A 14,112-nucleotide genomic window follows, 5' to 3' on the forward strand; every position below is an offset into this window, starting at 1 on the left:
GAAGAGATACCACCTACATTTATTGAGCTCTTGCTGGATCCCTGGAAGACTCACATGTGTCCCAGGCAGTTGGGTGGACTCACTCATTATTCTGTGTTAAAAATGAGGGTGAGTGTAGTGGGTTGGGGTGAAGTAGCTGGGCTGCCGTCTCAGCATTCTATGCTACTGACCCCATCAGGTGCCTGTGCTGACCTCAGGGACACAGGATGAGTGGATTCCGTCCTTGTCTGCAGGGGCTTCCAGTCCCGGAGGTGGGTAGATGATCTCAATCTAGTATGAAAAGCGCGAGTGAGACCCAGAAGGTAAGGACTCCAGCGAGCAGGCATCTCTGAAGGCCAGCAAACCTCCCTGTACCTGTGCTGAGAAGTTCAAGGAGCCAAGCCAGAGAGGAGGGGCACTGGGGGAGAGCAGTAGTGCTAAGGCCTGGGGTCTTGAGCCTACGGAGGAGGGAAGGTGGTTGGTAGGTTTTGGCAGAAGAAGGGGTGACAAGGTGAACACTTTGGGAAAAGGACAGGATTTGGGGATGGAGGTTTGCCCCAGGGTCCCATCCACCCAGGAACCGATCTCCCTAGGCTGGAGCTGTGGGGGAGGAAGGGCCTTGCCGCCACGGCGGCTTGGCTCCAGGGAGGATTATCTATTTTAGCAACTGGGGAGGGCGGAGGCAGGGAGCGCCCAGCCTCTGCCAGTTAGCGCTAGCTGCACGAGGAGTGTGGAGCGGTGCCTGGCTCTGCTCTGCACGGGGACATTGGCTTCGGAGGGCAGGCAGCAATGCTGGCAGTGTCACTCAAGTGGCGGCTGGGCGTGGTGAGGCGGCGGCCCAAAGGTAAGGGGCCCCAGGGCTGGGCCACCTGGGTGGATGGAGGGCGGAGGCCGAGGGGCCCTGGGGATTCTGGGCTTCCCCTCCAGGCCATGTTACCCCTTGCTCCTCCTCGACCCCATCTTTCTGGCGCTTTTGGGTCTCTCTGCTGCCTGCATCCCTCTCAGTCCTGGGTCTTGTCTCTGGATCTGTGCATGTGATTCCTTCCTCTGCCCAGGCGTCCTGCCACTTTCCCCATCTCTCCACTCTCTCCATCTTTGTCTGAGTCTCTCTAACTCTTTCTTTCCACATCTGTTTCTTTGTCTGGCGCTCTCCCTCGATTTCTCTCGCTCCTTCCATCCCTCTCTCGTTGTGCCTCCCTCCATCTCTCTCTCTCTCCCTCCCCTGTCCCTCCCTCCCCCCTACCTCCTCTTTTTCTCCCTCTCTCCTCCCCCATCTTCGGTTCTCTCTGACCTGACCTCTGCTGCTCCTTGTCCTCTTCCTCTGTCTTGCTCTTTCTGTCTCTGTCCCTCTCTACATCCTCTCACAGTCTCTCTCTGTGACTGTTTCCCTTGCTCTCTACTTTTCTGTGCCACCACCTCCTTTCTGTGCCATTGTCCCTGGTGGCCTTTCCTTTCCTCCTGGTTCAGGGGCTGTCTGGATGGAGCTGGGCCAGTGGAGGGGTGTGTGTGTGTGCACGTGTGCGTGCAGGGTAAGGGGTTGTGGTGGGGTGTAATGTTGGGCAGGGGGGCCACAAGGAAATGCAGGACTTGGACCCAGGTGAGGCTGAGACCCATGGTGTGCAGGGCCCTTCCCTGTGCTCAGGCCCCAGGAGGAGGCTCCGGGAGGGGGCGAGGCTATGGTGGGAGTGAGTGGGGAGGAGTGTTCAGGGTTTGGAGTCAGGCCCCCCAGGCTATGTTACCCCAGGTCTCCCTGTGGCCTCCCTGTGCTGCTGTCTCATTGGCAACATGGGATGGGGGAGGGGTGGTTTTCTGGTCTGTGGTTCGGGCCGCAGAACCAAGAATCATACCTTTCACAAGAACAACACTGACTGACATTAATTCAGCAGCACTGTATCAGGCGGTGCATCAGCTCATTAATTCCTTTGTAACAGCCTGCAAGGTTGGCTCTAGCCTTATCCTGAATGTACACAGTGGGAAACCGAGGCACAGAGAGGTTAAGTAACTTGCCCGTGGTCACACAGTGGATGACAGAGGGCTCTAAGCCCTGCATTGGCCATGGGCAGCTGGTAGTCTGACATTCCTGAGGTCCCTGGAAGCTCCTTCCATGGGGACAGAGAAGCCAGTGCCTGGAGATCATCAGCAATGGGATTTTCCTTGGGGCTTTCCAGAGGCCTTGTGCTGGGACTGTTCCCAAGAGAAAAGCCACCTCCCCCGCCAAGGCAGTTGTGCCATGCCAGCCTGGGGAGATAGATAGACATCCTGACCGGCTCCCGATTGGAGTGTCCCCAGGATCTCGAGATTAGCCAGCTACATGTTGTGGATCAGGTTCTATCTCTCAGAGAAGCAACGTGTGCCTGTATTGTCCCCGACAGACTGGATTCAAGTCGTGCCCCTGGCTCTTACTTCTGTGTGGCTCACTCAGAACCTTGGTTTCCTCATCAGTAAAATGTACCCAAGAAGATCCACCCTCCTGAGATTGCAGTGATGATGTGAGAAGATTGGAGCAGGGCCTGCCACACAGTAGACACCTGTCTACTGGTCATTTCGAATATCATCTTCCCATCAGGGGCCCAGCTTCCTCCCCTCCCATAAACACACACATCACGAATGCTAGGGTGGTTGTGTCTGGGACCAGCAAGCCCCTAACAGGAAAGAAGCCAAGAAAGCAGAAGGGAGCCCACCCTGATGGTCTGAGGGCACACTGAGCTGATGGGAGCCAGGTGCTGTCACCTCTCTCCACTCCTCGGGGAGCTTGAAAGGAGACACAGGCTCCATTGGCTGTACTATGAGCCTGCATGTCCATTTAAAAGGGGGAGTTCCCTGGTGGCACAGAAGTTTAAGGATATGGCGTCATCACTGCAGTGGCTTGGGTTGCTCCTGTGGTACGGATTCAATCCCTGGCCCAGGAACTTCTGCATGCTGTGGGTGTGGCCATAAAAAAAAAAAAAAAAGGAACCACCCAGAAGAGGGATTCAAGAGACTGGGGGGAGGGGAGGTGTTTCTTCTTTTCCGAAGTATTTTTTTTAATGGGTGAGGACATGTCGTTCCACTTCCAGCCCACAGTTTTTAATAGACCTTCCTATTTCCCCTCTTTTCTGAATAAGACCCCCGAGTTCCCACCCTGAGATGGCTTAAGGGGGAGTTCCTGGGCCGCACAGCCGCCTGCACACCCTGAAGGTGTTGTCTGTGCCCCCCAGACTGGGATTTGAAGCTTTGCTTAAATCCAGGAGCAATGCTCCCTCCCAGGGCTGGGACTGGGAAAAGTAGGGATTCAGACCTGGCTGGCCCCCCAATTTCAGCCACAGCCTGAGAGGCTGAGGGAGCTCCTGTGCGCACAGTGATGGACGCGCCTCTGCCCTTCTGGATGGTCTCTGCCCACCCTGCCCACCTCAGTCCTGACAGTGGCCTTTGTTTCTGCATCTGGACAGTGGGAGGCAGGGACCTGGGAAGGGGAGGAGCCTGCAGGGCTGGCCTGACTCTAACACCCAAGTGCTGGACCCTGGGCCAAGCTTGGGTCTCTGGAGGCTTAAAATGGTTGCATTCAATTTAGAGAGTGAAAGATTCACTGTGATAGGTGCTGATGCAAGGGAGGCAGGATATGCAGGTCCTGGAGCCACCTGCCAGGTGTGTGCAACCAGGGTGCGTGCCTTCACCACTCTGGGCCTCTGTTTTCCCATCTGTGAAATGGAGCTAACATGGGACCCTTCCTCAGTGAATGCTTGCGAGGACAACCGAGGTGATACTTTTAAAGCGGCTGGTGTCAGGGCCCCAGAAGGGGGTCACTTGTATCTCCTGACCCAGAGGACTCAGACCTGGGGAGAAATGATGTGTAGATGATGTCAGGGCATCAGTGAAGGTTGAGGGGGTGGTTGTGCGGACAAGAGAAGGAAGCGATTTATTTTGCTTGTGAGAGGTCAGGGGATGTTCCCAGAGTGGGGTCTTTAAGGATGAGTAGGAGTTTTCCAGGTAGCTGGGGGAGGAAGAGAGGTTTTAGGCAAAAGGAGCAGCGTGTATAGATGCCTGGAGGTTTGAAAGAGCCATGGAAAGTCCTTGAGCAGCAGAGAGTGGAGGACAGCTCTGGGTATTAGAACAGGCTCTGCTACTCTGCAGACTGCAGGTGAGGAGGCAGGAAGGGGCTGGGCGAGGGTCCAGGTGAGAGGTGACCAGCTAGGGCTGCTGGGTGCAGAGTTGATGAGTTGAGGTAGGAAAATGCCCTGTGCCATCCACTCATTCACTGGGTATCCACTGAGCGCCTATCATGTCCCAGCTACTGTTCTAGGCCCTGGGGGTGCATCAGGGACCAAGACTGACAAAAACCTCTGCCCTTGTGGAGCTGACATTCCAGGAGGAGGGACAGCCAAGGAACAAGACAAATTAAGGGACATACATGGTGGTGACACATGCATGAAGGAAGAAAAGGCTGGGAGAGGGATGGGAGTGTCAGTGGGGGTACAGCTTTAAATGGGGTGTTCGGGGAAGGCCACACTGAGAAGGCGATGTTAGAACAAAGCCCTGATGGAGCCAGGGAGCTCTCCAGGGGAAGAATGTGGCCAGCAGAGGCCACAGCCAGTGCAGAGGTCCTGGGGTGTGGGCATGTTGGGTGTCCCCAGGCCTGCAGGTCTGGAGCAGAGGGTATACAGGGGTGGGGGCCTCTGCTCTGGCCCCTGCAGTCCTGGAGGAGCCATGGCACTTGAGGGATGATGAGGTCGTTAAAGATAGTAATCCCCCCCAGCGGGGCGGCTGAGCGGGGCCTGGAGCGTGAGCTCTGGCTGCTGCGCCCCCTCCGAGGCGCACATCTGTGATGAATTATTCACTCCTTCCTTCCCCTCCGTGATGAGACTTTCCTCTGTCTGCCTCTTGCCTCCACATCCGGTTCCCGGCGTTTCTTACACTGCGACAGCTGCTTTGGGGTCTCACATGTGACTCTCAATGTGGAAATGAGCCCCCTCTCCAGTGCTCAGACAGCACCCCCTCCCAGCTTCCACCCTCCTCCAGGCTGGGGTCCCCAGAAGTTCAGATCAGCTACAATATCTGGAGACCCTGGACTTCTCTTTTCTCAGGGAGCCAGGGATTAAACTGTCAGGCCTGGAATAGTTCCTGGAATCCTAGCAGCCTGAAGTGAATCTCTGGTCTTATTCTTTGTTCCTCAAGCTTTTATTGAGCACTTGTTGTTTGTGGGGGCGGGGGGAGCATGCTCAGTACCTCACATGTACTTTCTCATCCTCACCAGAGTCCTGTGAGCCGTGAACTAAGTCACCCCATTTTGCAGGTGAGGAAACTCAGGCTCAAAGAGGAAGTGACTTTCCAATTTTCATGGTCACACAGCCAAGAAAGAAAGTCCCAACCCAAATGTGTCACCACTGGAGTGTTTCTCCATAGTCAGTTAACTGGCCTCCTTGCCAGGAGCAGCCCACTCCCCACCGGCCCCCTCCCTGCCCCCCTCATTCCTAGCGCATAGCTACTGGTCTGTCTTCCCCAGGCTCTCCCAAGGTTCACTGCCCTCCCGGTGCTCCCCCACCCTAGGACAGCCCTGCAGACAGTGATGGGGTCCTCCAGGGTTCCCCCTGCAGGCTGAGCAGCTGTGTCACCCACCAGAACCAGTGCTGAAGTGATGGGCTAACATCCCCACGTAGTCTCTGATGATGGCTTGAATGTTCCATTTGGCAGGATCTTCTGCCTATCTTAATTGCCAGATAATTGTGAAGGCTGCCTGCCCTGTCTCCTCCCTGGGGAGACAGCTTGATGAAACAGAAGGAATGTCCATGAAACAGGAGACTGAGGCTGGCCCCACTCTCCGTGGTCCTAAAGGGGTCCCCTGCTCCTCCTGGCCTCGGTTTCCCCTCTGTGCCCCACTCTGTTCTACTGGGGCCAGAAGCCTCCTCACCCCCTCCCCATCCGCCTGCTTGCTCTCCTTGGGCTGACCTTGTCTCTCTAGCCCCCACATTTTACTGTCTTGGCCAAGGTGACGATGACTCATAAGCAGTTGTGTGGGCAGAGGGGCGGGCACTTAATTTCTGCAACCTCTTACAGCTTCACAACTGGGGCGGCTGGGGTCCCTGCAGATGACCTTGGGGATGGACCCTGCCCCTCACTGCATCTTGGTGCCCCGTTGGCAGAAGGGTCTGTCAAGGGAGGTTTGTGTGAGGTTTGGACACAGCCCAGGTGGTTTGGAGCCCAAGCCGGCGTCTGAGGTGTGGAGGTCCCAGGTTGGCAAGGTTGGAGCTGAAGCAGCCCCCAGAACCTACAGGTCCTCTGCCTGCCCCAGCTTACACTTGTAACCCCATTTTACACATGAGAAGGTCGAGGCCAGTTTTGCTCAAGGTCACCTAGACAGTCAGAGGTGGAGAGGGGACCCGAACCCAGGGTCCCCCTCTTAGGCCCCAAGCTGCTGCTGGAGGAGGGGTTGTGCAGGATAGGAGGGACAGACTGGAATGTTCATCACACTGGCTCATCTGGGGAGAGGAAGCGGGGGACATCTGGTGGGTTGACAGTGGGACTGAGAGATGCCCGAGGGCTTTGGAGACCCATATGGGGCATCAACCAGCTGGAGGATGCCCCAGAAAGTGACCATGGGGCAGCCCTGGGGGACTGGCAGGCTTTGGCCTGGCAGAGGAGGGATTTGGGCCATTGCATTCCCAGGGGAATGGGAGTGTGAGGTCTTGGTGGGGGGTGCACAGGAAATGGGCTCAGGGGAGGGGAGAATGCAGGGAGATGAGGCTGCAATTGTGGGGGGTTGGATACCAGGCGGCCACCTCCCAAGGTTTCTTCCTAAATGGTGCTGAGGGGGCCATGGAAGGGTTGCATGGAATGCCTCAGCTGGCAGGTAGCAGGTGCTGGCCCAGAAACCTCAAGGTCAAGCCTTGTCCTCAAATCAGTGCCCTCTGCCAGGGCCCACCCCCACCTTGCAGCCCCTGAACCCCCACCCCCACCAGTGGATCCTGCTGCCCAGATCTCACTGGTATATTCTCACCTGGGCTGTGTGGGCTCTTTGGATGGACCTTCCCAAATTTTCTCCCTGCCTGAGCTTCCACCACCACTGAGTCTGCAACTCTAGGGTCTCTTTCAAATAGTCCAGCTGGAAACCACGGAATAAGACTGTCACACAAAGCCCCTTTGAACTTGTGCCACTACTGGGCTGGAATTAAGGTTCTGTAGTCAGACACCTATTTGCTGTCTCCTGATCCTCTGTACTCTGGTTTCCTCTCTGTAAAACAGGCGACTGTGGCAGCATCAAGGGCCCGAAGCAAATGCCACTGGAGGTGAGAAGTGCACTGACATTCAGAGGAGCTTAAAGAGTCCAGGCCCAGGAGAGGCCCTCGAAGTGGGAGGGGAGCTGGTGGGTCCCCCCCAAAGCCACATTCAGACTCTGCGCTGTGGCCTCTCCTGCCAGGTCCAGACCACCCCCTGAGTCTCTTCAGGGTGGTCCTGAGGCAGGGGCTTGGAGAGCCACAGGGAGGCAGGCTCTAGCTCAAGGTAACAGAGTAACTTTCATCCTTATGATTTCAGGAATAGGGTGGGCTGCTCAGGAGGTGGTGAGCTCCCTGTTTGTGGAGGTATGCAAGCTCTACCAGACAGCAGAAAGAATTCCTGCATCAGACTGAAGTGTTAAGAGAGTTACTTATCCATTTCTTTATGATATAGCAATCCAGAGGTTATGTTTAGTCATCATTTATTTCTCGTTCATTCATTCAGCAAACACTTATTTAGAGCTTACCATGTTTGAGGCCTGGCCGCTGGCATAGGGTCAAAATCAGAGCAAGACAGTCGAGGGTCCCCTCTTTAGCAGAAAAGAACTGTTGAGCAGATGTATTGAAGGGTAAAGGAGACCAGCTGGCATGATCAGAGTGGGCTTCATGGTGGAGGTGGCATTTAGGCTGCGGTCTAAGGATGAAGAGGGAAGGGGGGTTCCAGGCAGAAGGAAGAGCCTGTGTAAGGGACCCAAGAATGGAGCATCTTTTTCTGATGATCGGACCCTCGGCCCATCCTCAATGGGGCCCTTGGCCAAGTCCCTCCTTCCTCTGGGTTGTTTCCCCTCTGTAAACCAGGAGGAGCAGTGCCCCCCCCCCCCCAAGGGCCCTTGAAAGACTCTGTGAGACACTGGACTTAATAAAGTGATAAAACCATGTGTAAATGCCCTTTCTCTAGCGTTTACAGAGGGTGCTGCTTGGCCTAGAGGTGGATGGGGCAGTCCAGGGACAGTGTTGGCCACAGGCTGAAATGGGCCAGCCTCTGGCATCACTTGGATGCTGAGGGCACAGGATGAGGGCTGCTCCGGCCCCTCCCAAAGCCTCATCTCCAGCCGCAAGGGGGCGGCGCTGTCCTCTGTGCTCCACTCCTGTCCTGCTCCTGACAGCTGCATCCTGTGGTTGCACTGGGTGTCCTGTGTCCCCTGCCAGCATCCCACTGAGGTCTTGGGAGAGCCCACCCCTCCTTAAGTGTCATCCACACAGTGGCCACAGTGCTGGGACACCCCATTCAGTGTATTCTCTACCCCAAGTCTCAGTCTGTCAGGATCCACACCCTTTGCCTGTCTAGCCCACCTGCTAGCCCACCTTTGACCCCAGCCATGCAGGCTGGTTCCTCTCCCTACCAACCCGCATACCTTTCCCCTCCCACCATTGGCCCAGGCTGCCCCTCTGCCTAAAATGCCCTTCCTGCCTCATCTTTGAGGGTTTGACTCCTGTGTCCCTCAAGGCTTAGCTCAGACACCACCACTAGGCAGCTTTCCCTGACTCCTCTTGGAGTGACCTTGACTCTTTGGCCCCCTTTGCTGTGTGTGGACTTGCAGTGGATCCTCTGAGTATAGTCCTGTGAGAGACACTGATGTTCTGCATCTACATCATGCGATGTTCTCAGCACAGAGTTGGTCCTGTGTGAGCAGTATCTGGGCCTCGAACCCAAGTCTCTTGACTCCCAGCCCAAGGTTCTCTCCAGGGCTGGACGTGTGGAGTTTGAGGAGAGACAGCCTTGGTGTCCTGACACCCTGTGATGAGGACGCATGATGGGGCTGAGCCCTGACAGCCTCCCCTTTATTTCCTGTTTTTGCTCAGGCAGCAAGAGGACAGGTGGCCAGAATTGGGGTGGCCCTTGTGGGGAGGAGGTTGACTGAGGTCTGCTGAGGCCCCCGCCCCCACCCAGGGGCTCTCTCAGCACCCAGTTCCGTTAGTTTTCTAAAGACCTTGGCTGACTTCATTCTTCTCTCCCTCTCAGCCCTTCTATGGCTCCCCAGTATCTTTAGGAGAGAGCTTCGACGACTTTTTTTTTTCTTCGCCTTTTTTAAGGCCACTCCTGCAGCATATGGAGGTTCCCAGACCAGGGGTTGAATTGGAGCTACAGCTGCCAGCCTACACCACAGCCACAGCAACGCCAGATCTGAGCTGCATCTGTGACCTACACCACAACTCTTGGCAATGCCAGATCCTTAACCCACTGAGCGAGGCCAGGGATCCAACCTGCAACTTCATGGTTCCTAGTCGGATTCATTTCTGCTGTGCCAGGACATGAACTCTGCTTCAACTTCTTAACATGCCATTCGGGCCACCTATTTATTCTTTATTTTTAATCCCAGACCCCGGGGCTTGAACTAAATTCCTCAGTTCATAGCACTCAGGGTCCTGGGCCATCTTGGTACCTGCTCTTGACTATTTTAATTTTTCCTCCCTCATGCCCTGTCCCCACTCCCAGTTACCTCCCTTGAAACTGTCACTTTGTGAAGTAGGTCTTTGCAGTGCCTGTGCTTTTGCAGCACATGCAGTGCTTTCTGTATGTTTTCCATTTATATAAATGATGTTGCAGGTGTATCTCATTCTCTTGATCATGCACTTGCTGCCCTGGCTCCCCTCTTCCTCACTCTGTCCCCCCTTCTCCTCCTCCGTCTCCTTTCCTTTCCCCCTCCACACTATGTTTCTAAACCCGTCCACGTGGCTCTGCTTCTAGGTGCGTGTCCTCCATGGGGTGTGGACAGAGTGTTACCCTTCCCCTTCCCCAGCTATGTTTCCATTCCCCTTCACAAGCACTGAAGCGGAGTTCCTGTTGTGGCACAGCAGAAACGAATCCAACTAGGAACCATGAAGTTACAGGTTCGATCCCTGGCCTCGCTCAGTGGGTTAAGGTTCTGGCATTGCCAAGACTGTGGTGTAGGTCTCCTAGGGCCTGCCCTTGGCTTCCAGGAGGGAGCTTGCTGGGTCTCTCCACGCTGCCTGGGTTTCCCCTAGCAGCACCCCTGCCTCTCTATCTCCCCGATGCTCACCATTCTGATCTCACCTGCATTTCTGTGTTTGCTGCCCTGAGGTTAGCAGCAAGGCATCGTTTCCCTTCACGTGCTCACCAGCGAGTCAGTGGTCCTGCATTAACTGTTTCCTTCGCGCTCTGTGCCGGGCCTTTTCATCGTTGTGCCCCCTTTTCTTTTTCTTCGTGTTTTACCTCACGTTGTGTCCTGGCTCAATGCTTCTGACCTCTACCCCCCACAGGTCCCTGGACTTGTAAGGCTGGCCGTTGGCATCAAAGGGAAATGGGCTCAGAGCAGGAAGGGACTGGCCTGAGGCACAGAGGCAGTTGGCTTCCAGGTTTCCAGCCCCCGGGGTGCCTGGCCCATCCCATCCCCCCACCTCCACGCCATCCAGATCCTTGCAGCCCATTCCCTCCAATGCCACTTGGAAACAGATCAGAACATGCAGGACCAACTTGAAACTTCCAGCTTCTCCCCTCGCTGCACCTGGAGCAGGATCCTAACTCCTCTCCTACTCCCAGAACACCCACAGTTGCCAGGAGACTTCCTTCTGCAGCCGCCCTTGGTTCCTTCCCATCCTGTCCCTGCCTGGAGCCACCTCCCTGGAGAGGCTCCCTGACCCCGCCTCGTTGTCCTCACCCCCCTCATCCTTCTGCTTCGTCCCGATGCCTTACCTGTATTTGCAGGTTTTCCTCCTTTGATTTCTGTCCCTCCCCTAGAACAGCAGCCTGAGAGGCAGGTGCTCCATCTCCTTTGCCCACTTGGAAACCTCAGGCCCAGCTTAGTTTCTGGCAGGTGGCTGGTGCTTTGGGGTGACTGAGTGACTGAGAGGGGTTGGGGGTGCTCACACTAACCACCTTCACAGGCCCTATACTCTGGTTTTCCAGGTGTGTTGTTTATTCACTGAGTTTCTCACAAATCCCTGTGAGGACGGACAACTTCGTTATTAAGAAAAGGAGCCTGAGGCTCGGAGAGGCCCCCTGCTCAGCTATGGCTCCATATTTCTCCTCTAGGAGGGAAGCCCTTACAGGTATCAGAAGCATGGAGGCCAAGAGGAGGCCCCAAAGAGCTGCCCCATCTGTGGCCAGGCCTGGGCCAGTGGCCCCTTGGCCCTCCCTCATCAGAGGATTTAGAGAAAACCCCCAGGAGCAACAGCTTGGGGTCCCCCCAGTCCCTCTTTCTTCCTGTATGTGTGAGTGTGCATTTCCCAGGGGGCTGTGGGTAGGGTGTTTGTATAGGTGGCATCAGCAGGGCCTGGGTTTGAATCCCAGCTTACTCCCCACCTCTAGGCCCCTCTTTCCTCATCTCCGAAGTGGGGGTGTGGTGGGGGTGAAATGAGTAAATATGTGGAAAACGCTGAAACTGTGGCCCAGCATGGCTTCCATGTGCAGAACCGCCTCCTGTGGCTCCTCTCACTCCTTGAGGCTTGCTCTTCCCTGGTTTCTGCACACAGCCCGTCGTGCTTTGCTCTTGCTGCCGCCTGAGACCCCGTGGCCTTGCCTGCCCACTTGCCCTCCAGGGCTGGAAGCGTGCTATGGTGAGGGTGCTGGAAACTGACAGGTGCTACCCGGTGAAGTGGGCCCTGCCACTCTGCCTGGGCTGCCCTGAGATCAGGTGATGGGCATTGGGGCTGGGGGAGTGGGGCCACAGCCAAACAGTGCCTCCTAAGAGGGGTCATGTAGTGGCCCTCCCTGTGGCAGGTGGGATCACAGACTGATCTTGGCATCTACATCTGTCAGGCCGGGGATGATCATGCCCCCCCCTTGTGGGAATGTCTGACAGCCAGGAGAGGGAAGTGACTGGCCTGGCCTGATCCCCGGGGTGGATGAGGAGGGAGGGAGAAGCAATGGAATGGCAATAAAGGTTTATCTCTTGTCCCCGAGTCTCCATCTCTGCCTCCTTCCCACCCAGACTTCATTTCCTGCTGCCATTCAGGGCCCCTGGCAGCTCAGGACACTGTCCTTTGGCTATGGTTATGATGGGCATCCCTGAGAGGTGCCTGAGAGGCTGGGTCCCAGCCCTGCTGTGCTCGGTGGGGACGGGGGCCAGGGGGGACCTCAGATGCCGCTCTCTCTGGGTCTCGGTTTTCCCGTCTGTGCAGCGTGGGGTCCATTCCTACTTGTGGGGGGTCACTGCCCCAGGTGGGCTGGGCCAGGGATGCCAAGGTCCTGCAGTGAGGATGGCCCATCAGCTGTGGTGCCAGGGGGCCCCCCATTAGGACTTGCTCAGAGGAAAAGAAAAAAAAAAGAGATGCTGAGAGGACCTTGCAGGGCTGGCCAGTGTGGGAAGAAGTCCAGGGTATGTGCTGAGTGGGCTTTCCAAAGTCTCCTCACAGTAGAGAGGCAGAGGTTTTAAAAGAAATGACTTGCCCAGAGTCACAAGGTTCTTGGATGGCAGAGCCAGGCTTTGAACCTGGGTGCATCTGACCTGTGTTCTCAGGAACCTTGGGGTTCTGCCTCTCTGGCCTGTATCCACTCTTGGTGGGAAAGTGGATAGATAAATGCTTTCTGATGAAGTATGTGGACTCCCCAGCCCTGGAGGTGCTTTTATTATTCCCATTGTGTAGCAGAAGAGGCTGAGGCCCAGAGAGGTCTGGATGTATGCCCCAGGTCACACAGCACTCACTCCTCCAATTGTCTTACAAAATCTGAGGATGTGGTGGCGTCAGGGTCTGTCCTGGCCTCGGTCAGCAGCCCTGCCATCATCCCCAGGATCCCCCAGGTGGGTCATCCAGAGCATTGGAAATAAGGAACATTCAAAACTCTGTGACCAGGAGCCACTGGCGGCCTGAACTTCTAGGAGACATGGCTTCTAGCCACGGTGCATGTCCAGCCATCTGTCCCCCTTTGACTCTGCTTCCTTGAGGTGTGGCCATGGTGGATGAGAGGGGTGGTCTTTGGGTAGGGCCTAGCAGCAGCTTCGCCTACTCTGAGCTCCCGGAAGGGGTCCTGCTGCTCATTCCCAGGCCGTCCTCCCTTCTCCTTCCAAGGAGCTCCGAGTCTGAGGGCCTCCTACCCTCGCTCTACAACTGTCCACATCTCCCTTTGCCTTTGCCTGTAGGATGAAAGCCAAATTCATAATACAGCACTTCTTTTCTTTTTTTTAGGGCCGCATCTGCAGCATATGGAAGTTTCCAGGCTAGGGGTCGAGTTGGAGCTGCAGCTGCTGGCCTACACCACAGCCACTTGGGATTCGAGCCACATCTGCAACCTACACCATGGCTCATGGAAACGCTGGATCCTTAACCCACCGATCAAGGCCAGGGATTGAACTGGCATCCTCATGGATACTAGTCTGATTCATTTAAGCTGTGCTACAACGGGAACTCCTCAATACAGCACTTCTTACGCTTTGTGCGCATCCCCTGGGGAGCAGGTTAAAATGCAGCTTTTGGTTCAGCAGGCCCAGGTGGAGTCTGAGAGTCCGCATTACTGAGGAGCTCCCAATGATGCCTGTGATCCTGAGGCTGCTGGGCCTTGGACCACACTTGGAGGAGCGTGACTTCAGGAGGCTCTCCATGGCCTGGCTCCACCTGCATCTCCTGCCCGTCCTCCTCCTCAGTTGTCACATGGGACTGTGTACATGGCACCTTCCCTCTCATCCCTCAAAGTCAGGCTCAAAACCCTGTCTCGGTGGACCCCCGACGAGCTAACTGCCCCTCATCTGCACTCCCGGGTCCCTTTCCAAGCCTTTGAAATCCTCGAAGGCACAGAGCAGTGCCTTTAAGAACAGGCCTCTTAGGTGTGAACCTGGCTCCACCTTTTCAGCTGGGTGACCTTGAGCAAATGAGTTAATCTCTCTGTGCCTAGTATTTATTTTTATTTTATTTATTTATTTGTTTTTACAATTGATCAATATGTCTTTTACTTTCTGCTTTACTGAGATATAATTGACCTATAACATTG

The 14,112-nt window shown here is 55.6% G+C and overlaps 1 protein-coding gene across 1 annotated transcript in view; it reads left to right on the forward strand.

Annotated features, from left to right (window-relative positions):
• The first annotated feature begins 707 nt into the window (after positions 1-707).
• GRIP2 (glutamate receptor interacting protein 2) overlaps positions 708-14,112 on the forward strand; it is a 101,498-nt gene continuing 88,093 nt past the window's right edge. Inside the window, exon 1 of the mRNA XM_047781723.1 lies at positions 708-823. Coding sequence (XP_047637679.1) covers positions 769-823 — 55 coding nt within the window. The 5' untranslated portion in view covers positions 708-768. The remainder of the gene's footprint in view (positions 824-14,112) is intronic.

Source organism: Phacochoerus africanus, chromosome 1 (genome assembly GCF_016906955.1).
Source record: "Phacochoerus africanus isolate WHEZ1 chromosome 1, ROS_Pafr_v1, whole genome shotgun sequence".
Taxonomy (NCBI): domain Eukaryota; kingdom Metazoa; phylum Chordata; class Mammalia; order Artiodactyla; family Suidae; genus Phacochoerus; species Phacochoerus africanus.